Source organism: Thermobia domestica, chromosome 4, assembly GCF_964235325.1.
Source record: "Thermobia domestica chromosome 4, izTheDome1.hap1.1, whole genome shotgun sequence".
Taxonomy (NCBI): Eukaryota; Metazoa; Arthropoda; class Insecta; order Zygentoma; family Lepismatidae; genus Thermobia; species Thermobia domestica.
Window position 1 is genome coordinate 239655666 of NC_137457.1, and position 25548 is coordinate 239681213.

General features: G+C 36.6%; 1 protein-coding gene across 1 annotated transcript in view; it reads right to left on the reverse strand.

Annotated features, from left to right (window-relative positions):
- The window catches only part of LOC145683923 (uncharacterized), a 443098-nt gene that overhangs the window by 155786 nt on the left and 261764 nt on the right, over window positions 1-25548 (reverse strand). Inside the window, exons 8-9 of the mRNA XM_081755604.1 lie at window positions 23743-23787; window positions 15043-15087 (exon numbers count right to left, since the gene is read on the reverse strand). Coding sequence (XP_081611730.1) covers window positions 15043-15087; window positions 23743-23787 — 90 coding nt within the window. The remainder of the gene's footprint in view (window positions 1-15042; window positions 15088-23742; window positions 23788-25548) is intronic.

Here is a 25548-nt window from a genome sequence, read left to right on the forward strand (position 1 = left end):
CTTGAATCTTCTGTTTAAAATTTTTTAATTGATTTGCTTATTTTTACAGACACTTTTACAATATGCCAGCACCGGGATGACCGCAGCGAAGCGGGGCGGGTTAACATAAATGACAGGCGATATAATGTTAAGATTTACTGCAATCTTCTATGGTTTTTATCATATCACTTGAAAGCGAAAAAGTAAAAATTATCTAAGTAACAAAGTTTATTGCGTTCCGGGGTGACCGCAGCGAAGCGGGGTGAACGCTGCTAGTAATATATAAGATACGTGGGAAAGTGCCCCTTTCGATTTAATAGTTTTAGTTGCGGGTCCGGTTGGAATGAAATGCCGTATATGATAGAGTCAAGCTTATTTTCAATCACCTATGCTATAAAAATAAACTTTCCAAGAAAGAAAAAGTGACACAAAAACTTGGTGGGAATCGAACCCAGGTCTCCAGCCTAGTAGGCTCACGTCATTCCCCTACACTACTCAATTCCTTAGATTCTGGAGTTCCTACCTACTGCTCACATAGTACTGGTACGTAGCGGGCCCGCGTCTCTGGAATTATATACCTCTATAATCGGAAACACACTTAATTGTTTGCGTACTTCCACAAAACATACAAACACCAAATTTTGCATACTTGTTCTTCATGGGATGTGAGTAATGGGAAAATTCCGATATCACGAAAAAGGCGACATTTTCCATGTAAATGAAGTGTCGAAATTTTTCGTCGTTTTGAAATGCTGGTTTTTAGAGTAGTTCCGCACACCATAGAAACGTCATATTTTGTCAGGCAGTGAAGCTAGGAACATAGTTTATGATAGAAAAAAGAGCATTAAAATTCGTTTTCGTTTCGCGGCGCAAATCGAAAAAATGTGAAATTTGTAATGGCTGTATCTAGGAGGTAGAAATTTCGAGGTGATGTTTATTCTGATGCGTAGTTTGCGAATCCGCCCTTAAACTTGAAAAAATAGTCATGTTCGGTGTAAGAAAGTGCTAGGAATATTATAAGGGGGCGTCTAATTCTACACAATTTGTAGATATGGTGGAATCACGAAATTGCGTTCAAGTGTGTAGACTACAGCGCATGTGAGGGGAAAATTCCGACATGTTGGAAAAGTCGTCATCTTCGATTCAAAATGGCGGCTCAAAAATTTGTAACCATGAAAATTGTAAGTTGTGCTCTTGGTAGGTAAGCCAGGTTTCGCTATGTTATTAAGGACGTAGTTCAGTTTAAGCGAAGAAACAAATCATTGGAGAAGTCGCCATCTTGAATTCAAAACTGCCATATTTTTGAATTGCCTTAATTTTTCCTCTTATGTGGTATATTGAGGAGAATAGAACAAGCAGAATTCAACGTAGTAAGTTAGCTCCGCGGTAAAGTGTGTGGTTTCTGAGTATCAGGTCTGGGTTCGATTCCCCGCCGAACTTGTTTTATCTTGAGTTTTTTTTCTTATCACGTTGCTTTGTTTTATGAAAATAATTTCTGTTGGCAATGCGTGAACAAAATATTTTCGTTATTACAGACATAGACGGAAAGGATATATTTATACGCTAACTGTTGAGATGGTCTCGAAACTAGGCAGTATGTTCGTGTAAAGTTTCAAGACGATACTGAAGTATTTAATATCAAACATATGTAGCATTGGAAATGGAGCATCTCCAGTGTCTCTATCGGAAGCAATGTTCGAGGGGGGGGAGTATTACCCCGGGGGCACTGCTGATAACATTCTATTTGTTATTGTATTATATACGTATTATTTTGATCTCGCCAGGGGCGCTCTGAGGAGGCGGTGTTCCCCAAAAAGATTCTGAAAGAAACAATGGGCATGTTTTTCACGATATAGTGTCCATACAAGACAACAATACATTTTGTCTCGCGACAACAGTGTCTACTTCAAACCGGAAACGATTGCAAAATATCTCTCTCCCCTTTTATGTCCCTCGTTAAGATACCTGCGTATACCAAATTTGGAGTGAATACCACAAATGGAAAGTATAAAATACTAATTTTAAGGAAATACACACACATACAGGGACGTACGCAGGGATGGTTCCTGGGGGTCCGGACCACCCCCGAAATTCCAACTTTTGTGTAAATGTAGTCTAATTTTTGGGACAAGTTTAGGAATTTCAATATAAAATACACAGATATTGAGTTTGGACCCCTCCCGAAATAAATTCCTGCGTACGCCACTGCACACACACGCTCATACACACACACAAATGGGCCCCTCTTGAAAATTGTCTCGTCGGCAGCGTACATATTTATAATATATAAGATACGTGGGAAAGTGCCCCTTTCGATTTAATAGTTTTAGTTGCGGGTCCGGTTGGCATGAAATGCCGTATATGATAGTGTCAAGCTTATTTTCAATCACCTATGCTATAAAAATAAACTTTCCAAGAAAGAAAAAGTGACACAAAAACTTGGTGGGAATCGAACCCAGGTCACCAGCCTAGTAGGCTCACGTCGTTCCCCTACACTACTCAATTCCTTAGATTCTGGAGTTCCTACCTACTGCTCACATAGTACTGGTACGTAGCGGGCCCGCGTCTCTGGAATTATATACCTCTATAATCGGAAACACACTTAATTGTTTGCGTACTTCCACAAAACATACAAACACCCAATTTTGCATACTTGTTCTTCATGGGATGTGAGTAATGGGAAAATTCCGATATCACGAAAAAGGCGACATTTTCCATGTAAATGAAGTGTCGAAATTTTTCGTCGTTTTGAAATGCTGGTTTTTAGAGTAGTTCCGCACACCATAGAAACGTCATATTTTGTCAGGCAGTGAAGCTAGGAACATAGTTTATGATAGAAAAAAGAGCATTAAAATTCGTTTTCGTTTCGCGGCGGAAATCGAAAAAATGTGAAATTTGTAATGGCTGTATCTAGGAGGTAGAAATTTCGAGGTGATGTTTATTCTTATGCGTAGTTTTCGAATCCGCCTTTAAACTTGAAAAAAGTAGTCATGTTCGGTGTAAGAAAGTGCTAGGAATATTAAAAGGGTGCGTCTAATTCTACACAATTTGTAGATATGGTGGAATCACGAAATTGCGTTCAAGTGTGTAGAGTACAGCGCATGTGAGGGGAAAATTCCGACATGTTGGAAAAGTCGTCATCTTCGATTCAAAATGGCGGCTCAAAAATTTGTAACCATGAAAATTGTAAGTTGTGCTCTTGGTAGGTAAGCCAGGTTTCGCTATGTTATTAAGGACGTAGTTCAGTTTAAGCGAAGAAACAAATCATTGGAGAAGTCGCCATCTTGAATTCAAAACTGCCATATTTTTGAATTGCCTTAATTTTTCCTCTTATGTGGTATATTGAGGAGAATAGAACAAGCAGAATTCAACGTAGTAAGTTAGCTCCGCGGTAAAGTGTGTGGTTTCTGAGTAACAGGTCTGGGTTCGATTCCCCGCCGAACTTGTTTTATCTTGCGTTTTTTTTCTGATCACGTTGCTTTGTTTTATGAAAATAATTTCTGTTGGCATTGCGTGAACAAAATATTTTCGTTATTACAGACATAGACGGAAAGGATACATTTATACGCTAACTGTTGAGATGGTCTCGAAACTAGGCAGTATGTTCGTGTAAAGTTTCAAGACGATACTGAAGTATTTAATATCAAACATATGTAGCATTGGAAATGGAGCATCACCAGTGTCTCTATCGGAAGCAATGTTCGAGGGGGGGGGAGTATTACGCCGGGGGCACTGCTGATAACATTCTATTTGTTATTGTATTATATACGTATTATTTTGATCTCGCCAGGGGCGCTCTGAGGAGGCGGTGTTCCCCAAAAAGAGTCTGAAAGAAACAATGGGCATCTTTTTCACGATATAGTGTCCATACAAGACAACAATACATTTTGTCTCGCGACAACAGTGTCTACTTCAAACCGGAAACGATTGCAAAATATCTCTCTCCCCTTTTATGTCCCTCGTTAAGATTCCTGCGTATACCAAATTTGGAGTGAATACCACAAATGGAAAGTATAAAATATTAATTTTAAGGAAATACACACACATACAGGGACGTACGCAGGGGGTGGTTCCTGGGGGTCCGGACCACCCCCGAAATTCCAACTTTTGTGTAAATGTAGTCTAATTTTTGGGACAAGTTTAGGAATTTCAATATAAAATACACAGATATTGAATTTGGACCCCTCCCGAAATAAATTCCTGCGTACGCCACTGCACACACACGCTCATACACACACACAAATGGGCCCCTCTTGAAAATTGTCTCGTCGGCAGCGTACATATTTATAATATATAAGATACGTGGGAAAGTGCCCCTTTCGATTTAATAGTTTTAGTTGCGGGTCCGGTTGGCATGAAATGCCGTATATGATAGTGTCAAGCTTATTTTCAATCACCTATGCTATAAAAATAAATTTTCCAAGAAAGAGAAAGTGACACAAAAACTTGGTGGGAATCGAACCCAGGTCTCCAGCCTAGTAGGCTCACGTCGTTCCCCTACACTACTCAATTCCTTAGATTCTGGAGTTCCTACCTACTGCTCACATAGTACTGGTACGTAGCGGGCCCGCGTCTCTGGAATTATATACCTCTATAATCGGAAACACACTTAATTGTTTGCGTACTTCCACAAAACATACAAACACCAAATTTTGCATACTTGTTCTTCATGGGATGTGAGTAATGGGAAAATTCCGATATCACGAAAAAGGCGACATTTTCCATGTAAATGAAGTGTCGAAATTTTTCGTCGTTTTGAAATGCTGGTTTTTAGAGTAGTTCCGCACACCATAGAAACGTCATATTTTGTCAGGCAGTGAAGCTAGAAACATAGTTTATGATAGAAAAAAGAGCATTAAAATTCGTTTTCGTTTCGCGGCGCAAATCGAAAAAATGTGAAATTTGTAATGGCTGTATCTAGGAGGTAGAAATTTCGAGGTGATGTTTATTCTGATGCGTAGTTTGCGAATCCGCCCTTAAACTTGAAAAAAATAGTCATGTTCGGTGTAAGAAAGTGCTAGGAATATTAAAAGGGGGCGTCTAATTCTACACAATTTGTAGATATGGTGGAATCACGAAATTGCGTTCAAGTGTGTAGAGTACAGCGCATGTGAGGGGAAAATTCCGACATGTTGGAAAAGTCGTCATCTTCGATTCAAAATGGCGGCTCAAAAATTTGTAACCATGAAAATTGTAAGTTGTGCTCTTGGTAGGTAAGCCAGGTTTCGCTATGTTATTAAGGACGTAGTTCAGTTTAAGTGAAGAAACAAATCATTGGAGAAGTCGCCATCTTGAATTCAAAACTGCCATATTTTTGAATTGCCTTAATTTTTCCTCTTATGTGGTATATCGAGGAGAATAGAACAAGCAGAATTCAACGTAGTAAGTTAGCTCCGCGGTAAAGTGTCTGGTTTCTGAGTAACAGGTCTGGGTTCGATTCCCCGCCGACCTTGTTTTATCTTGCGTTTTTTTTCTTATCACGTTGCTTTGTTTTATGAAAATAATTTCTGTTGGCATTGCGTGAACAAAATATTTTCGTTATTACAGACATAGACGGAAAGGATATATTTATACGCTAACTGTTGAGATGGTCTCGAAACTAGGCAGTATGTTCGTGTAAAGTTTCAAGACGATACTGAAGTATTTAATATCAAACATATGTAGCATTGGAAATGGAGCATCGCCAGTGTCTCTATCGGAAGCAATGTTCGAGGGGGGGGGAGTATTACCCCGGGGGCACTGCTGATAACATTCTATTTGTTATTGTATTATATACGTATTATTTTGATCTCGCCAGGGGCGCTCTGAGGAGGCGGTGTTCCCCAAAAGAGTCTGAAAGAAACAATGGGCATCTTTTTCACGATATAGTGTCCATACAAGACAACAATACATTTTGTCTCGCGACAACAGTGTCTACTTCAAACCGGAAACGATTGCAAAATATCTCTCTCCCCTTTTATGTCCCTCGTTAAGATACCTGCGTATACCAAATTTGGAGTGAATACCACAAATGGAAAGTATAAAATATTAATTTTAAGGAAATACACACACATACAGGGACGTACGCAGGGGGTGGTTCCTGGGGGTCCGGACCACCCCCGAAATTCCAACTTTTGTGTAAATGTAGTCTAATTTTTGGGACAAGTTTAGGAATTTCAATATAAAATACACAGATATTGAGTTTGGACCCCTCCCGAAATAATTTCCTGCGTACGCCACTGCACACACACGCTCATACACACACACAAATGGGCCCCTCTTGAAAATTGTCTCGTCGGCAGCGTACATATTTATAATATATAAGATACGTGGGAAAGTGCCCCTTTCGATTTAATAGTTTTAGTTGCGGGTCCGGTTGGAATGAAATGCCGTATATGATAGTGTCAAGCTTATTTTCAATCACCTATGCTATAAAAATAAACTTTCCAAGAAAGAAAAAGTGACACAAAAACTTGGTGGGAATCGAACCCAGGTCTCCAGCCTAGTAGGCTCACGTCGTTCCCCTACACTACTCAATTCCTTAGATTCTGGAGTTCCTACCTACTGCTCACATAGTACTGGTATGTAGCGGGCCCGCGTCTCTGGAATTATATACCTCTATAATCGGAAACACACTTAATTGTTTGCGTACTTCCACAAAACATACAAACACCAAATTTTGCATACTTGTTCTTCATGGGATGTGAGTAATGGGAAAATTCCGATATCACGAAAAAGGCGACATTTTCCATGTAAATAAAGTGTCGAAATTTTTCGTCGTTTTGAAATGCTGGTTTTTAGAGTAGTTCCGCACACCATAGAAACGTCATATTTTGTCAGGCAGTGAAGCTAGGAACATAGTTTATGATAGAAAAAAGAGCATTAAAATTCGTTTTCGTTTCGCGGCGCAAATCGAAAAAATGTGAAATTTGTAATGGCTGTATCTAGGAGGTAGAAATTTCGAGGTGATGTTTATTCTGATGCGTAGTTTGCGAATCCGCCTTTAAACTTGAAAAAAGTAGTCATGTTCGGTGTAAGAAAGTGCTAGGAATATTAAAAGGGGGCGTCTAATTCTACACAATTTGTAGATATGGTGGAATCACGAAATTGCGTTCAAGTGTGTAGAGTACAGCGCATGTGAGGGGAAAATTCCGACATGTTGGAAAAGTCGTCATCTTCGATTCAAAATGGCGGCTCAAAAATTTGTAACCATGAAAATTGTAAGTTGTGCTCTTGGTAGGTAAGCCAGGTTTCGCTATGTTATTAAGGACGTAGTTCAGTTTAAGCGAAGAAACAAATCATTGGAGAAGTCGCCATCTTGAATTCAAAACTGCCATATTTTTGAATTGCCTTAATTTTTCCTCTTATGTGGTATATTGAGGAGAATAGAACAAGCACAATTCAACGTAGTAAGTTAGCTCCGCGGTAAAGTGTCTGGTTTCTGAGTAACAGGTCTGGGTTCGATTCCCCGCCGAACTTGTTTTATCTTGCGTTTTTTTTCTTATCACGTTACTTTGTTTTATGAAAATAATTTCTGTTGGCATTGCGTGAACAAAATATTTTCGTTATTACAGACATAGACGGAAAGGATATATTTATACGCTAACTGTTGAGATGGTCTCGAAACTAGGCAGTATGTTCGTGTAAAGTTTCAAGACGATACTGAAGTATTTAATATCAAACATATGTAGCATTGGAAATGGAGCATCACCAGTGTCTCTATCGGAAGCAATGTTCGAGGGGGGGGGGAGTATTACCCCGGGGGCACTGCTGATAATATTCTATTTGTTATTGTATTATATACGTATTATTTTGATCTCGCCAGGGGCGCTCTGAGGAGGCGGTGTTCCCCAAAAAGAGTCTGAAAGAAACAATGGGCATCTTTTTCACGATATAGTGTCCATACAAGACAACAATACATTTTGTCTCGCGACAACAGTGTCTACTTCAAACCGGAAACGATTGCAAAATATCTCTCTCCCCTTTTATGTCCCTCGTTAAGATACCTGCGTATACCAAATTTGGAGTGAATACCACAAATGGAAAGTATAAAATATTAATTTTAAGGAAATACACACACATACAGGGACGTACGCAGGGGGTGGTTCCTGGGGGTCCGGACCACCCCCCAAATTCCAACTTTTGTGTAAATGTAGTCTAATTTTTGGGACAAGTTTAGGAATTTCAATATAAAATACACAGATATTGAGTTTGGACCCCTCCCGAAATAAATTCCTGCGTACGCCACTGCACACACACGCTCATACACACACACAAATGGGCCCCTCTTGAAAATTGTCTCGTCGGCAGCGTACATATTTATAATATATAAGATACGTGGGAAAGTGCCCCTTTCGATTTAATAGTTTTAGTTGCGGGTCCGGTTGGCATGAAATGCCGTATATGATAGTGTCAAGCTTATTTTCAATCACCTATGCTATAAAAATAAACTTTCCAAGAAAGAAAAAGTGACACAAAAACTTGGTGGGAATCGAACCCAGGTCACCAGCCTAGTAGGCTCACGTCGTTCCCCTACACTACTCAATTCCTTAGATTCTGGAGTTCCTACCTACTGCTCACATAGTACTGGTACGTAGCGGGCCCGCGTCTCTGGAATTATATACCTCTATAATCGGAAACACACTTAATTGTTTGCGTACTTCCACGAAACATACAAACACCCAATTTTGCATACTTGTTCTTCATGGGATGTGAGTAATGGGAAAATTCCGATATCACGAAAAAGGCGACATTTTCCATGTAAATGAAGTGTCGAAATTTTTCGTCGTTTTGAAATGCTGGTTTTTAGAGTAGTTCCGCACACCATAGAAACGTCATATTTTGTCAGGCAGTGAAGCTAGGAACATAGTTTATGATAGAAAAAAGAGCATTAAAATTCGTTTTCGTTTCGCGGCGGAAATCGAAAAAATGTGAAATTTGTATTGGCTGTATCTAGGAGGTAGAAATTTCGAGGTGATGTTTATTCTTATGCGTAGTTTTCGAATCCGCCTTTAAACTTGAAAAAAGTAGTCATGTTCGGTGTAAGAAAGTGCTAGGAATATTAAAAGGGTGCGTCTAATTCTACACAATTTGTAGATATGGTGGAATCACGAAATTGCGTTCAAGTGTGTAGAGTACAGCGCATGTGAGGGGAAAATTCCGACATGTTGGAAAAGTCGTCATCTTCGATTCAAAATGGCGGCTCAAAAATTTGTAACCATGAAAATTGTAAGTTGTGCTCTTGGTAGGTAAGCCAGGTTTCGCTATGTTATTAAGGACGTAGTTCAGTTTAAGCGAAGAAACAAATCATTGGAGAAGTCGCCATCTTGAATTCAAAACTGCCATATTTTTGAATTGCCTTAAACCACTGCTCTTATGTGGTATATTGAGGAGAATAGAACAAGCAGAATTCAACGTAGTAAGTTAGCTCCGCGGTAAAGTGTGTGGTTTCTGAGTAACAGGTCTGGGTTCGATTCCCCGCCGAACTTGTTTTATCTTGCGTTTTTTTTTCTTATCACGTTGCTTTGTTTTATGAAAATAATTTCTGTTGGCATTGCGTGAACAAAATATTTTCGTTATTACAGACATAGACGGAAAGGATACATTTATACGCTAACTGTTGAGATGGTCTCGAAACTAGGCAGTATGTTCGTGTAAAGTTTCAAGACGATACTGAAGTATTTAATATCAAACATATGTAGCATTGGAAATGGAGCATCACCAGTGTCTCTATCGGAAGCAATGTTCGAGGGGGGGGAGTATTACCCCGGGGGCACTGCTGATAACATTCTATTTGTTATTGTATTATATACGTATTATTTTGATCTCGCCAGGGGCGCTCTGAGGAGGCGGTGTTCCCCAAAAAGAGTCTGAAAGAAACAATGGGCATCTTTTTCACGATATAGTGTCCATACAAGACAACAATACATTTTGTCTCGCGACAACAGTGTCTACTTCAAACCGGAAACGATTGCAAAATATCTCTCTCCCCTTTTATGTCCCTCGTTAAGATACCTGCGTATACCAAATTTGGAGTGAATACCACAAATGGAAAGTATAAAATATTAATTTTAAGGAAATACACACACATACAGGGACGTACGCAGGGGGTGGTTCCTGGGGGTCCGGACCACCCCCGAAATTCCAACTTTTGTGTAAATGTAGTCTAATTTTTGGGACAAGTTTAGGAATTTCAATATAAAATACACAGATATTGAGTTTGGACCCCTCCCGAAATAAATTCCTGCGTACGCCACTGCACACACACGCTCATACACACACACAAATGGGCCCCTCTTGAAAATTGTGTCGTCGGCAGCGTACATATTTATAATATATAAGATACGTGGGAAAGTGCCCCTTTCGATTTAATAGTTTTAGTTGCGGGTCCGGTTGGCATGAAATGCCGTATATGATAGTGTCAAGCTTATTTTCAATCACCTATGCTATAAAAATAAACTTTCCAAGAAAGAAAAAGTGACACAAAAACTTGGTGGGAATCGAACCCAGGTCTCCAGCCTAGTAGGCTCACGTCGTTCCCCTACACTACTCAATTCCTTAGATTCTGGAGTTCCTACCTACTGCTCACATAGTACTGGTACGTAGCGGGCCCGCGTCTCTGGAATTACACCTCTAAAATCGGAATAGTAATCGTGTTATATATGTGTTTTTTTAGGATGATTAAGGAAATGATGTCTTGTTATTTGATTGTAATAAGAAATTAGAATGACACGATTCTAGTACAATGTTCTACTAGAGTGTAGGAAGTGGTGTTGTTTAAGTTGCTATAAACAAATTTTTTAAAAGCCTCCAATAATATTCATATTCTAAATTACCTAGTAATTAAACGTCTTCATTGAAACTATAAGAGTAAAGATACAGGAAGACTGTATGTAATTGTCCAGTATAAATAAACATTTCAGCAAGGTCTGCTGCCAATAATTACTTGTGTACCAAAGGACAGCATTATAATACAGTGTACTACGTTACTGTGCAAAAACTGGTGTTCAATCAAATGTTATGAACTAATGTTTAAAAAGCCTTAACAAAATTCATATTTGTAAATTACGAACAAATTTATTCTTCATAAAAATACAAGACGAGAGATACAGGTAGACTGCCAGAAATTGTCCAGTAAGTATGAAATATTTCAAAAAGTGTTGCTGCAGGTAATATGTACTACTATGCCGAAGGATTCCATTATAAGGGACTTTTCTATATTACAGTGCAAAAGTAGTGTTCTCTCAAATGTTACAAACAAATGTTTAAAAAGCCTCCAACAATAATCATATTTGTAAATCACCTACAAATTGTAGTCTTCATTGAAAATACAAGAATAAATATACAGGGAGACTGCAAGAATTTGTGCAGTATATATGAAACTTTTCAAGAAATCTTGCTGAGGTAATATGTACAACTATGCCCAAGGTTTACATTATAATCCACTGTACTACATTATAGTACAAAAGTAGTTTTCACTCAAATGCTATGAAAAAAATGTAAACAATCTCCAACAATATTCATATTTGTAAATTATCTAGTAAATTGTAGTCTTCATTGTAAATACAAGAATAAATGTGCAGGAAGCCTGAAATATTTCCCCACCCTTATATCACAGATATGAATTACTTTTCCTGCAGGTAATATGTACAATTAACTACAATGACACGAATATAATACATTGTACTAAATTACACTGCAAAACATAATATTAAAAAATGCTACGAATAAATATTTGAAAGGTTGCAAAAATTACATTTGTAAACAGTGAGTGTTTTCGCAAAATGAAAGGTTTAATAGGTAGGCTATTGGAAGACAGTGCTCGCTGTTTATGTTTGAGAAAATAAATTCTGTTATTGTCTCTAACATGTATAGGTGTGCGCAAAGTGTACATAATAAGCCACGCACATGATTGAGAGAGTAGAAGTAGTAATAGAGTTATTTCTAATAAATTGTGCGCTTGTTTTTCAAAGTTACATGGAAGGAATAATACCGGTTGAATTGAAGTATGTATTGGTAAACGGTGTCTACTGTAAAGGGAAGTGAATTCCTGAAGGAATAGTTTTCTAGAACATGACACCTCATGGCAAAGGCCTGACCGGGGGCCTGGGGGCGGAGCCCCCAGCGAGCTTTAGTGAGTTACACCTCTAAAATCGGAATAGTAATCGTGTTATATATGTGTTTTTTTAGGATGATTAAGGAAATGATGTCTTGTTATTTGATTGTAATAAGAAATTAGAATGACACGATTCTAGTACAATGTTCTACTAGAGTGTAGAAAGTGGTGTTGTTTAAGTTGCTATAAACAAATTTTTAAAAGCCTCCAATAATATTCATATTCTAAATTACCTAGTAATTAAACGTCTTCATTGAAACTATAAGAGTAAAGATACAGGAAGACTGTATGTAATTGTCCAGTATAAATAAACATTTCAGCAAGGTCTGCTGCCAATAATTACTTGTGTACCAAAGGACAGCATTATAATACAGTGTACTACGTTACTGTGCAAAAACTGGTGTTCAATCAAATGTTATGAACTAATGTTTAAAAAGCCTTAACAAAATTCATATTTGTAAATTACGAACAAATTTATTCTTCATAAAAATACAAGACGAGAGATACAGGTAGACTGCCAGAAATTGTCCAGTAAGTATGAAATATTTCAAAAAGTGTTGCTGCAGGTAATATGTACTACTATGCCGAAGGATTCCATTATAAGGGACTTTTCTATATTACAGTGCAAAAGTAGTGTTCTCTCAAATGTTACAAACAAATGTTTAAAAAGCCTCCAACAATAATCATATTTGTAAATCACCTACAAATTGTAGTCTTCATTGAAAATACAAGAATAAATATACAGGGAGACTGCAAGAATTTGTGCAGTATATATGAAACTTTTCAAGAAATCTTGCTGAGGTAATATGTACAACTATGCCCAAGGTTTACATTATAATCCACTGTACTACATTATAGTACAAAAGTAGTTTTCACTCAAATGCTATGAAAAAAATGTAAACAATCTCCAACAATATTCATATTTGTAAATTATCTAGTAAATTGTAGTCTTCATTGTAAATACAAGAATAAATGTGCAGGAAGCCTGAAATATTTCCCCACCCTTATATCACAGATATGAATTACTTTTCCTGCAGGCAATATGTACAATTAACTACAATGACACGAATATAATACATTGTACTAAATTACACTGCAAAACATAATATTAAAAAATGCTACGAATAAATATTTGAAAGGTTGCAAAAATTACATTTGTAAACAGTGAGTGTTTTCGCAAAATGAAAGGTTTAATAGGTAGGCTATTGGAAGACAGTGCTCGCTGTTTATGTTTGAGAAAATAAATTCTGTTATTGTCTCTAACTAGTATAGGTGTGCGCAAAGTGTACATAATAAGCCACGCACATGATTGAGAGAGTAGAAGTAGTAATAGAGTTATTTCTAATAAATTGTGCGCTTGTTTTTCAAAGTTACATGGAAGGAATAATACCGGTTGAATTGAAGTATGTATTGGTAAACGGTGTCTACTGTAAAGGGAAGTGAATTCCTGAAGGAATAGTTTTCTAGAACATGACACCTCATGGCAAAGGCCTGACCGGGGGTCTGGGGGCGGAGCCCCCAGCGAGCTTTAGCGAGTTTTCCTATAATGTTAAAACCATATCTTGGTTTCTTAAATTTTATATCTGTCACTCACACATTCTTTCCAAATAAAAACACTAGAAGTAAAGTCGGCTTTTCGGTAAGCAAAAACCCCTCAAATTATAAAACTTTGCAATCGTGTAGAAAACTAATAGCTACACAACTTATCTTCAAACATGTAACTCACCCACACTATTGGAGAGTAATGTATGGACTTATTTACGCCAATTATTATTCAATGTAGAATAAAACGTGAACGCAGCTTTGTAGAAAGAGCATCTTTTGTCACTTAATTTGGAATAACTTAGATTGGGAAAACGAATACTATTCATGTAATATGTGGATTAAGAGATAAACATTTATGAAATGTAACTAATGTAGATACAGGGTCTATGTGATGGCAACAAAAGCTTAACCTATTTGAACAGTTTGAACCTGTACCAATTATTAAATTATCACAAAATTTTATTGTATCATAATTTATATTTTATTCGTTTGAAATTTGTATTGCTATTAGCAAGAATATCTATAACAATCATGTTGATATTCCTTTTATATCATTTTGTGAATCTCCAATGAATGTTCACATAAATAGGAAAAAATCATAATATATTTAAAGGAGATAAAATTTATTCGTATAATATATTAAAATGCATATGGTGATGCGTTACAAATATGCAGATATGATATAGGAACATGAAAGTAGGAGTTGCAAACACAAGTAATTGATATACAGAGTGGGTCAAAAGCCCTGTCACTATGCTGACAAAGGAAACAGTGTTGGCTTTTTTTTTTTTTTTTTTTTTACATCAAGCATGCATACTGTGTGGATGGTGATCAAGTTAAGAAACATAAGTAACCATTTAGGTTGTTAAGGTGGAGTCTGAGAAGTTCAATATACTATAACCTTAGTCTTTAAATAGTAAGTTTGATTCTTTACTTTCTATTTCTTCTTAATTGTTGAATTAATAACCTCTCGCCAAATATGGCCTGTTCCATTCTGTTAATCTACTTAGAATACATATTATAAGTAAACACATGTACAACAATGATGAATACACGTTTCCATGCATAACACAGCTAGCAATATATATATATATATATATATATATATATATATATATATATATATATATATATATATATATATAAAAGCATACCTAAACAGTGTTCTTGAATTTGCTGCTCCAAAAATGAGTTCCAGTACTGACTAAGCAATAGCCTTAAATTGGCCCTCAGAAAAAGATGCAAAGACGTAACATAAATAAATGAACTCACTATTTTTAGCCTTGTCATTCACTAAAAACTCGTTCATCAGGTCAAGTATGTACAGCTGTGAATACATAATCCATTACTAATATTAACTAATGATAGTCTTAAATTAAACCATTATTTCTTTTTTTCTGAATATTTAATAAAAAAATACTTACTAAAGAACGATCCTCTTGGACTACCAGATTGGAAGTAGTCACCATCTATATTCGATGGAACATTTAGAAATATATGTTATTGTTATACACATTTTTAATGAATTTATACCTTGTTATTAACGATGTTTCATTAACAACTAAAAATACACTTCCCAACAAAAAAAAAACTGAAATAATTTGTATATATTTATTGCGATAGTAAAATTTGATAGTTAGGCATATAATAAAATATTAATAGAAATAAATTATTTTTCTCTCTTCCAGGGTAAACTAAACGAAGGGTAAGTGAATGCGTATAATACAACTAGTACGATATCTCCGTCACATTATTTCATGTGTATAATATATATAAGGTGCATGTTTTTTTAATCACTAATAGGTATTGTACAGAGTTAAATTTCCTGCACATAAGACAAATTTGAAGGTTAAATAGTTACGATTAAATTAACAAAAGGGCTTTTGATGTAGATACAAACATTTTTGATTGTCTATCGAAATTAACATTCTTTTGGTATTTAATTTTAAATGTACACATTTTTCCTTATACAAACTCTATGTCATGTTTCCATATTATCTGAATTCATAAGTACACTCTCTGATTTCCTAGTGAATATGTTCTTGAGTACATTTCTGTCAATAGATTTGAATATCCCCCTTTCCACTATTGCCGTAGTTTAGCACAGTGAATATATATAAAACGCAATGTAGAGTGATTTCTAGTCAATGTCAAAAACCTTAAAGTTCGTTTCAGCATCCTTGAAAGAATGTCTGAATTCATCACTGATCTGCTTAGTGTATTGCATTAACTATTGTCACTATCAAGACTAACACTTATTCTTTTTCTGCTAACACTTGGGCATTGAGCTGGAAATACGTGAGGTGGGACTCTTGTAGATAGGGGACACCTGCGCTCGGGAAAACAAAGAAAGTCGATAGTAGAACCTAAAAGTATACAGCAGTTTTGAAGAAAAAGTCATAAAAAAATAAATGCCATAAACGACCTAATACTTATTCTCCATTTCAGGACTTATGACAAAACACCCAATTTTATCAGCGGTGGTACCGAAACTCATAGTTAATACGTATGATTTTCTCCGAATATTGTTACCAACAGGATTTCTCTATGCGTCGTTATCTTGCAATATTAATTTTAGTGTAAAGAAAGTACTGTCAGTTAAAGAGATGCATTTTTAGATTTACATTACTTGTTTTGAGTTTTGAAACCTTTTGCATATCCAATCCTCAGTTTCGGGTATATAATTCTCGATTTCGGATCAGCGTATCCGATTCTCGGTTCGGAATTCATGTATGGTATTTTCAATTCTAGTACGAACATTCGAATCTGAGCTTTTGAGTCCGAGATAATCGACTTTCACCGGATAGAGAGCCGGCTATGTTTGAAACAAGGTACCTAGGAAGAAAAATTTTCTGATCATGTCTACTGTACAGTACTCTCTGAATTATATTAAGGTAGGTTCGAGACAGACCTGTTGAAACCACGTGTTTCTTGGTTTTACTAGAAACACCATACGTACTATAGCAACGGAAAAATATGGAAGAAGTCGTTTCATAACATAATTTGCAAAACGGGGCACGTATATTCTCAATTTTGACTACGTATTGATAATATTTATGAATCTCAATAGCAGTCAGTTTAAAATCTTCATAAAGTATGAATTTACCTGAATGTTGTTTTTTTCTAATTGTTGCAAAATTGTAAATTAATCTACATATTCTAAACTATAAATACATTTTTTGATCTTTACTAAGATCCAAATCACCTTTGTTTCGTTTTGAGTTATGGGTTGTTACAGTATAAGAGAATATTTAGGTACTATTTAGAACCTATTCAGACATCATGCTATTATTTTATATGATTAGGGTAGCTCTATATAGGCAACTTCTACGCAAGATATACATGAGGCCACAGACGTTGAAGGGAGCCAAAAATTAAAAAAGTAATAAAATGGATTCAACATTTTCCATCTTTAGTTTCCCTTGCCTTTTATAATTCAGAACCTCCAGGTTGGTATTGGATCGCGTCAATTACATGGAATGTATAAAACTTTCAAAATGAACAATAACGATTTTTTCTCTCATTACCATACACAAGAAGTTAAAATAGAAGTGCATCTATTTTATCTTTCTCTCCCGTCTCATCCGAAAACTTACTGCAGGATGATGGTCTTTCTTGGTACGTATTTATCAGGTGCACAAATTGAAAAACTCCAATTTATTGCAAGTGTACGCCTCATTGAATATCAACAAAGTTTGTGTTAAGGAAATTCCCATGTGAAACGCTGAGAATGTGAGAGAGGGAGATTATATATCGAAGTGAAGATCGTTTATACATCAATCGGACAAATGACGCCTATTCCGAAACTGTAATAAACGTTTTCCGAATGCGTATAATGTCAGGGATATATCAAAATACAGTGTGTCCAAAAAGTCCATAGCCAGCCTTAGAAATCGCAAATGGTGAAAAAGATGCTAAAAAAGAAAGTATGTTATCGATCATTTCAAAAGTACTGTACAACGTATCAAAGCAAACGATGTTGTCACAGGGCGAATGGTAGGGTCGCAGGTAAGTCAATTTCAAAAATTGCAAACGGTAAGGGTTAAGTAGCATATCGTTGGTAAGCTGCTGGGAAATGTAAGAAGACGGAACAAGTCTCGACTCTAAAATTACTCTGAGCAGAGTAGCGGTATGTAAAAATGCCATCGGAAGCGTTATTGTAAAGTCTATGACCACACCCATAAATCTGAAACGATACAACAGATGTCAAAAGAGGAAAACACTTATGTCATGATTTCAAAAGTACAATGATTGAAATTAAAACACATTTATCCCAGAGTCCTCTGCAGAGTTCTAGATAGGGTTCTACTTAAAATTTGCAAAATGCAAGGGCGTCAACTAGCATATCGTTTAAAAACTTTGTTAAATGAAAGCAGATAGAACAAATCTGGACGCTCTACGAAGCTCTGTGCAAACGTCTTGCGTTTTAGATATTCTTTCTGTAGTTTGGTTTCGTTTGTGTTCATTTAATTCTTATACGCAAAGTAAAGAAAGTAAATGCCCCTACTGTGAGATTCTGGTCTTCGGGGTCTATTCGTGTGTAAACAAAGAAATAACGAAAAAAAAAGAAAGAAGGAAATGAAAAGGAAATAAAATAAATGACAAGAACAGATAAACGAAAAGAGACGAAAAGAGACGGAGATTAAACTAAATGAATAACGGTTTATACACGAATTGAAAGCACTAATTTTGCTTATTAAGAAATTGTAATATTGTTGGTCCAAATACATATATGGTGCGAGTCATATGCATGTTTAAATGTAAGTTTTAATATTTTCGTTTGAGAAAAATGCTAAATCGTAGTTCGTTTCACATGCACAGTGAATTACTACTTCCATACACATGTAGTTGTTTGTTTTTGGTTGGGCGCAAGTTGCTCGCAGCGCTGTTCATGCTACCGAAGAAGAACAAGTACAAAAGCGAACCGATGGGAAATCAGCATGCATATCTCCAAATACGGCGTTTTGTCTGCATGAAGCGTATCACGTAACAACTCATTTCGGAAAGTTTGTCGCTATCACATTCTCTGCTATTGATTCAAGCAACATGAGGCTTCTGGCAGAACATGACACAAACACCGAGAGAGCTGGGCATGCTTACATTGCCTAGAGGCTTGAAAGACAAGAATGAGAATCCAGTCGTCAGTGATGTTGTGGTTCTCGAAGCAGTAAGTTTTCATTGAAAGAGTATTCAGGTTTTATAATTTTTTCAGGTTTACAGTTGCAAAACTGCCACAAATGAATATTGCCGATCTGCTACCACATGTCATCGACCAAGTCCAAAGTTATGTTCACAGTAATAGTATCGTATTTTGCAACAAGTTAATGCGAAATTGAATTTGCGGCAACCATCAGTGACATAAGTCCATGAGAAGGGTGATGCAATATTTGATTCCCATGTTCTCATCGACTTTTCATGATAGATGCAGAAATACCGTATGATAACCTTGTATCATCAAGAAAGATCTCGGTGTAATTAGGTAGCAATACTGATTACGAGACATCTGCATAATCCGGTTGCCCACGAGGCTCGAAGATATATACTGACGACGAGAAGAAATTGGTGATTGTTTATGCTTGGACATCTGCCGGCACATGCAGGAAAATCTCATCAATTCGTAAGAAATATTCATGGGGGCCAGACTGGTCTGAAATAAGTCAATGAAAAAAATAACAGCTTGAATACTGTGGGAACAGGGAAACTTTGCTGAAGAGAATTGCTGAAGATACTCTTGCAAATTTCAAACAAACTCGAGGAGACAAACTTGATATCAATAACGAAGACCTGCGAATTTGGTCTGTTCAACATTATGCAACATATAATGTCTCTAGTTCGTTTGACGCTTCGCATTGTGGGTAGAAAAGTTGAAGATCGTCTACGGAAATACCAGCAGAAGAATTACTGCATTTGTTACCAAGCCATGAATTGAACATCAAGAACGACTGCAGAATGAAGACAAACAATGGTAAATGAAAATTCTTGATTTATCAATAGCAGATAAATTTCTGCAACATTTGTATTCAATGGTGAACTGTCTTGATTCAAGCACGAGATGACAAGGACAATCTTTCTTTCTTACGTTGTTGAAGGTATAGTTGAAAAATCAGCTCAGTCCAAAACCTTAACGACTCATTTACTTACCGCCCTACCGATTATTAGAATGAATCGAACAGTGCATGAAAAAATTTTGATCAACTTCAAGGAAACTAGTGGACCTTTTGGACCACTCGCCTGGCCACCAATGATGAAACCAGAAAATCTAGTCCTTGACGCTTTACCAAGTGGTATCATGACACCAGCTGATTGTGACAAAATTGTCACAGATCTACTCGCGAAACACGCATTACTCACAAAAGAGAATGTTGTTCTCCTCGAACATTGGAGACCATTCACTAATCACGTGGGAATTGCAGACAATCTACTTCAAGTTGTTTCACTGCGTGCAGAAAATGTTCTGAAGAATTACATAAGATCTTATCAACCACTTGATGTTTTCGCCTTCAGAACTTGGAAAGACTACCTAAAACGTGAGGTAACTTTGTGAAACTCGAGCAGGATTGTTACAAGGCTTTTAAGAGATATCACTGTCTAGCACTCATGTCCATTTTGCATAATAAAATAAACTCACCAAGATACATTGACTTTTACCAATATGCTTTCATAACAGGTGGATTGAAAACTGGTGTATATCCTCATTTCGATTCTCCGATTGCATTCGCTTTCCATTTTGCAATCGACACTTGTTGCCATTGTGAGACAAGTGCACGTATTCGGTGTCCCTGGTGTAAGAAAATATTTTGTTTGAATCATTTTACACTTGATAATCCAGACAATGAGCACCAGTACCCCTATTGTATATTATATTAAAATATAACTAGTCAGTTCTATACACAAAGATGTCAAATGTTATTTATTTTAATTTCTTTATTTCTTACTTTTCTTTTCTTTTATTATATTTCTTTATTTACTTAGACATTTAGTCCAAAGAGCAGAATCTCAGAGTTGCATATAATTTCCTTCCGTCGAGGAACAGAATTAAAGTAAAAAGAATCAAAGACACCGCCAGGAAAGCTGAACAAAAGCGCAAGATATTTCCACAATGTTATCGTATAGCGTCCAGCTTGTTACATATCCTTTTATTCAACAACAGCTTTCAAAGGATATGCTACCCGACCCTTCTTGCCATTTGCAAGTTTTAAGTTCGATCCCGCCTGGGACCTTGTCCACTATTGGCACCTATCTCACGTTTGCGATTTCTAGGAGTGTCATCGGACTTTCTGGATACTTGTATTTTCATATAACTCGCACAGTATACGTATTCTGAAAAATGTTATTGCGGTTTCGCAATCTACGTCATAAGCGCTTTTGATTGGTGTATATACCAAACTCTTCATCGATATATAATCATCGTCTCTTCCCTCGTGACAGGGAATTATTATTATTGTTAGAAATACCGATCAAGTTTACCTGTAATAGTATTGAAATTCAAATCAACTGAGTGTAACAGCTTTAGTTATTTGTTCTCACTCATAATTTGTGTACCGTATTGCGTTACGAATATATTTCTCTTTCCTTTCTCTCTCCTGTAGAAAAGAGATATTTATGCAACCAGACATGCGGAGAGATAGCGCTATATCTGCCAAATTCGCAAACTAGGTATTCTAGCCCTCTGCCTATGAATGACGTTTACGTCATTCAGAATGTAATAGCCGATGTGGGAGTTTGGCTCTAGAAGAAAGGAAAGTTTGAACAGTTACGAAAAGTCAGATGGGCAATATAATAAGCGAATATCGTATTGGAACTTGGATAGAAATTGAAGTGAGTTCTGGAATTAACGGAAGTGAATTGAATTTCTGTTTCGATGATTTCAATTATATTTCATAGTGCTATAGCCAGTAAAATTATATTTTCATGATTTGTAAGTGGTTTCATTAGATCGTCAGAATTGCATTTAGCGGTCTATCTGAGTACAAATATCACGTTCACCTCAGCGTAAAGTAATTTGAGTTTATTATTTGAATCATTAACAATATACCAAAGCCGTATTGGATGAGAAAGATTAAATATTAAAAATAATTAAGTGATATGAAGTTATTAAAATATAGAAAGGTATTAGCGGCTGACTGTAGATTATGTCAGTTTCATGTTTAAAAGGACCATTATACAATCCTAATTGAATGCTTGTATTGAGAGACTTCTCATATCTCATTTGGATAATATTGGAGAACGTTTATAAAGTTTATTTGAAAAGAGAAATAATTATCTAGTTATTTCGGAACATCTTTCTTTTGCATAGATTTAAATTTGCCCTATATTTGGGGAGCAATTGTCCATGCCTAGGAGTCTTATTGGTATTATTAAAAAGGTACGTATATAAAATTTTTCCCTGTTACGAGAACTGTGTCCTAGTCTAAATTAAATTAGCAAGTGCCCGCGAACGAGCCTAGCGTTTATAACGAGAGCACATTACATCTGATAGACTTACAAGTACACCCTCCATTCCAAAAGAAACCGAACGTTTTAAAAAAACAAAAAAGCAATGTACATTTTGGAACAAATCATTTTTATTAATCAATGTATTCCCCTTCTGCATCGATACACATCTTTGCACGCTCCAACAAGTTGTCAAACGACTTCTCCATGTCCTTTATTGGAATGGTCTTTAGGACGGCGGTCGTCGCCTTCTCAATGGTAATAATCGATGCGTGCCACTTTCCTTTCATCGCCAAATGCAGTTTCGGGAACAGATAGAAATCGCACGGAGCGAGATCTGGTGAATAGGGCGGATGATGCAACCGAATAATGTGATTTTTGACCAAAAATTCAGTTACAAGTCGCGAACGATGTGATGGTGCATTATCGTCCAAAAGAGTCCAACTGCCGATTTCGCGATATTCGGGCCGAATACGACGAATTCTTGCCAGCAAACCCTTCATGACGCCCAAGTAAAACTCTCCAGTGACTGTCTGGCTGGGCTGAACAAATTCTTTGTGGATAATTCCTTTTGAATCGTAAAAACAAATCAGCATCACCTTAACTTTTGACTTCACCAAGCGACTTTTTTTTGGGTGTTCTTTCATCCGGCGCTCTCCATTCAGCACTTTGCCGCTTTGTTTCGGGCTCATATTCAAAACACCACGTCTCGTCACCAGTTAAATCGATTTCAAGAAGTTTCGATCCTGCCGAGCACTTTTAACGATGTCTTTGCAATGCGCAATTCGATTAACTTTTTGGTCTTCGGTGAGTTTGTGTGGTACAAACCGCGAATTAACCTTCTTAAGGCCCAAAACTTCGGTCAAAATGCGGTATGTGGTTGTTTGAGGAATGCCTAATTCCATTTCAATAACTTTCACCAACGATTTTTTGTTATGTTTGATGAATTCACGCACTTTTTCGATGTTTTCTTCCGATAATCCGGTTCTGGGACGGCCTGATCTTTCGTCATCATCCAGCGTCTCTCTACCCGATTTGAATCGCCTGAACCACTCGTAAACTTGCGTACGGGATAGACACTCATCACCATATGCACTTTGTAGCATTTGGTGCGTTTCACTAAAAGTTTTACCCAGTTTAACACAAAACTCAATTACAGCTCGTTGTTTGAAACTCATTTTCCGACCGATGTACACAACACACTGACAGTTGAAACGCAATAACTTTGTTGCCGTGCATCCAAATGTCATGACATTTATACCAGTTGTCAATGAGGGACTACGCCATCTACCGGTAAAATATTACAACAGATGGCACTAGTGGTACTATTTGTTTTCAAAAGTTCGGTTTCTTTTGGAATGGGGGGTGTATTTACATGAAGTAAGAAATATATTTTTCCTGTTTTTTGCCTCAAGTATATGTGGGGTAGTAGGAGTAGCTATTCAAAAAAAAAAAAAATAATAACAAAGTCTGTAAATCAGATAAAAACTTAAAATTTCTATTTTTCCTAAAAACATTGTATCATTATATGAAAAGCATACTAGGTACTTCATTTACCTAGTATACCTGTAACGAAATAAGGAAGAACCTGGTACCATTTTCTTTGTTTACGTGTGCCCTTGATGATATTTGGGGAAAGTGTATATATAAACATAAAGATTTTGATCAAGCATATTTAATTAAATACATACCAAATTGGTCGTCAGATGGTCCGGGTACATCATTTTCCAGTACACCTGCAAAATACCTGAGTTTCATAACAGTTTCTACAAATAAAGAAGACAGTACAAATTGCGGGTGGAAAAATAAAAATATGTTTTAAAGAAGAAAGATTTTAATTTAATACAGTAAATTTACTATGAATCTTTGAACGCCTCATTCGCACGCCAAGAGGTAGTGATATTCCTGTTTCAGGACTAGATATATAATTCTTCGAAGACGAGTCTGTTAGTAACATTGGTCAACAGTGAAAATGCTTCGGAGATAAAACTAACTAATTCTAACTAATTTTAGGGTGCTGATAACGAATATGAAATTAGTTTTTGAAGATTGGTTCGGGTTTGAAAGAAATACGTTATACCCGATGTGCTCTGCTGGACGAATTAAGGGTTCGTGGCAACAGGAGCTGCCTACTTATTTCAACAAACTTCCATTGTTTGACGGTTAGTTTCATTGCTATCCTCAGGGACATACACAGGGGTCGGGTTCCTGCGGGTCTTGACACCCCGATTTGTTTGTAAATTTAGTCTAATTTCAGGTGCAATTTTACAAATTTTAATATAATTTAGCTTGAAATTGTATTTGGACCCCCGAAAAGCTCCCGAGGCCCCTGCGTAGTCTTTGGCTATCCATATTGCTCGCACTTCATCGCTAACAAAGAAATATCAACCGCTTCACGGTTTAGTTTGTATTGAAGAGCTTGCCAGAGAAAACATGTTGTGTAACGTTCTTTTGTAGTTACAACTTGCCATCTCGGACGTGGTCGTGGTGAGATATTGGGTGGGTGGGTGAGTGCTGTTATTATTATTATTATTATTATTATTATTATTATTATTATTATTATTATTATTATTATTATTATTATTATTATTATTATTATTATTATTATTTATCGTTGTATGACTATACTAAGCAGAAACAAAATGTGTTTGTAGTGCAGAGAAAACTGTTGTTTTTACGAAGTGAAGCGAAAAATGGAATTTCACTCCTATCAAAAAGAAAGCCTATCAATTGTACTTTGACTGTGAAGTGGGAGATGTGGACAATAAGCGAATACTTCTTCTACAAATTTGCGGGACTGGCTACATGGAAAAAGGCCATGCGTGCCATTTGCAGTTCTAATGATATGGAGAGAACCGACAAATCATAATTCAAACTGATATTTTTGGATAGTTCTTCCAATTAAAGGTCTATCCAAAAAAGAAAAAAGTGGACTGCACTTATTCAAATATTCCTTGAAATGTTCATCACTGTACGACACTCTGAAGAACTAAAGGTTTCACAACTTCCCGAACCTGAGTCCAGTGTTTCACCCGATGAAGAGCAAAAGGCGAACAATGTCGATCCACATTGTCGAATTCTGCTGCAGATTCATCGTCTTCCACCGATCCTAACCTCACAAAACCAAAATATCACTATTCTTTCACCATATGATACTCAACCTGAATTAAATAACCTGAGGTTGTCAAAAGTGGCGCAGAACTGCTGGCATCCAAACTCAAGAAGTGGGGAGCTTATTATGAAGATCTGAAAGTGTTCGTGTTTTGAACACGTCAGAATTACTAAACAGTATTTTCAGTGGAAAGTGACATGTTACGTTGTAACAATGTAGGCCTAACTGGTCTTATGAGTAAACTTAACATAGACGATAATCTCGATGAATGACGGCTATTCATAGGCGCATTAAAACTATTCTTCAAATATATTTTGCGAAAACTTCCACAAATTGCTGAAACTAAAACCAGGTAAGAACCCTTATTGGCACTCAAATTCGCTAA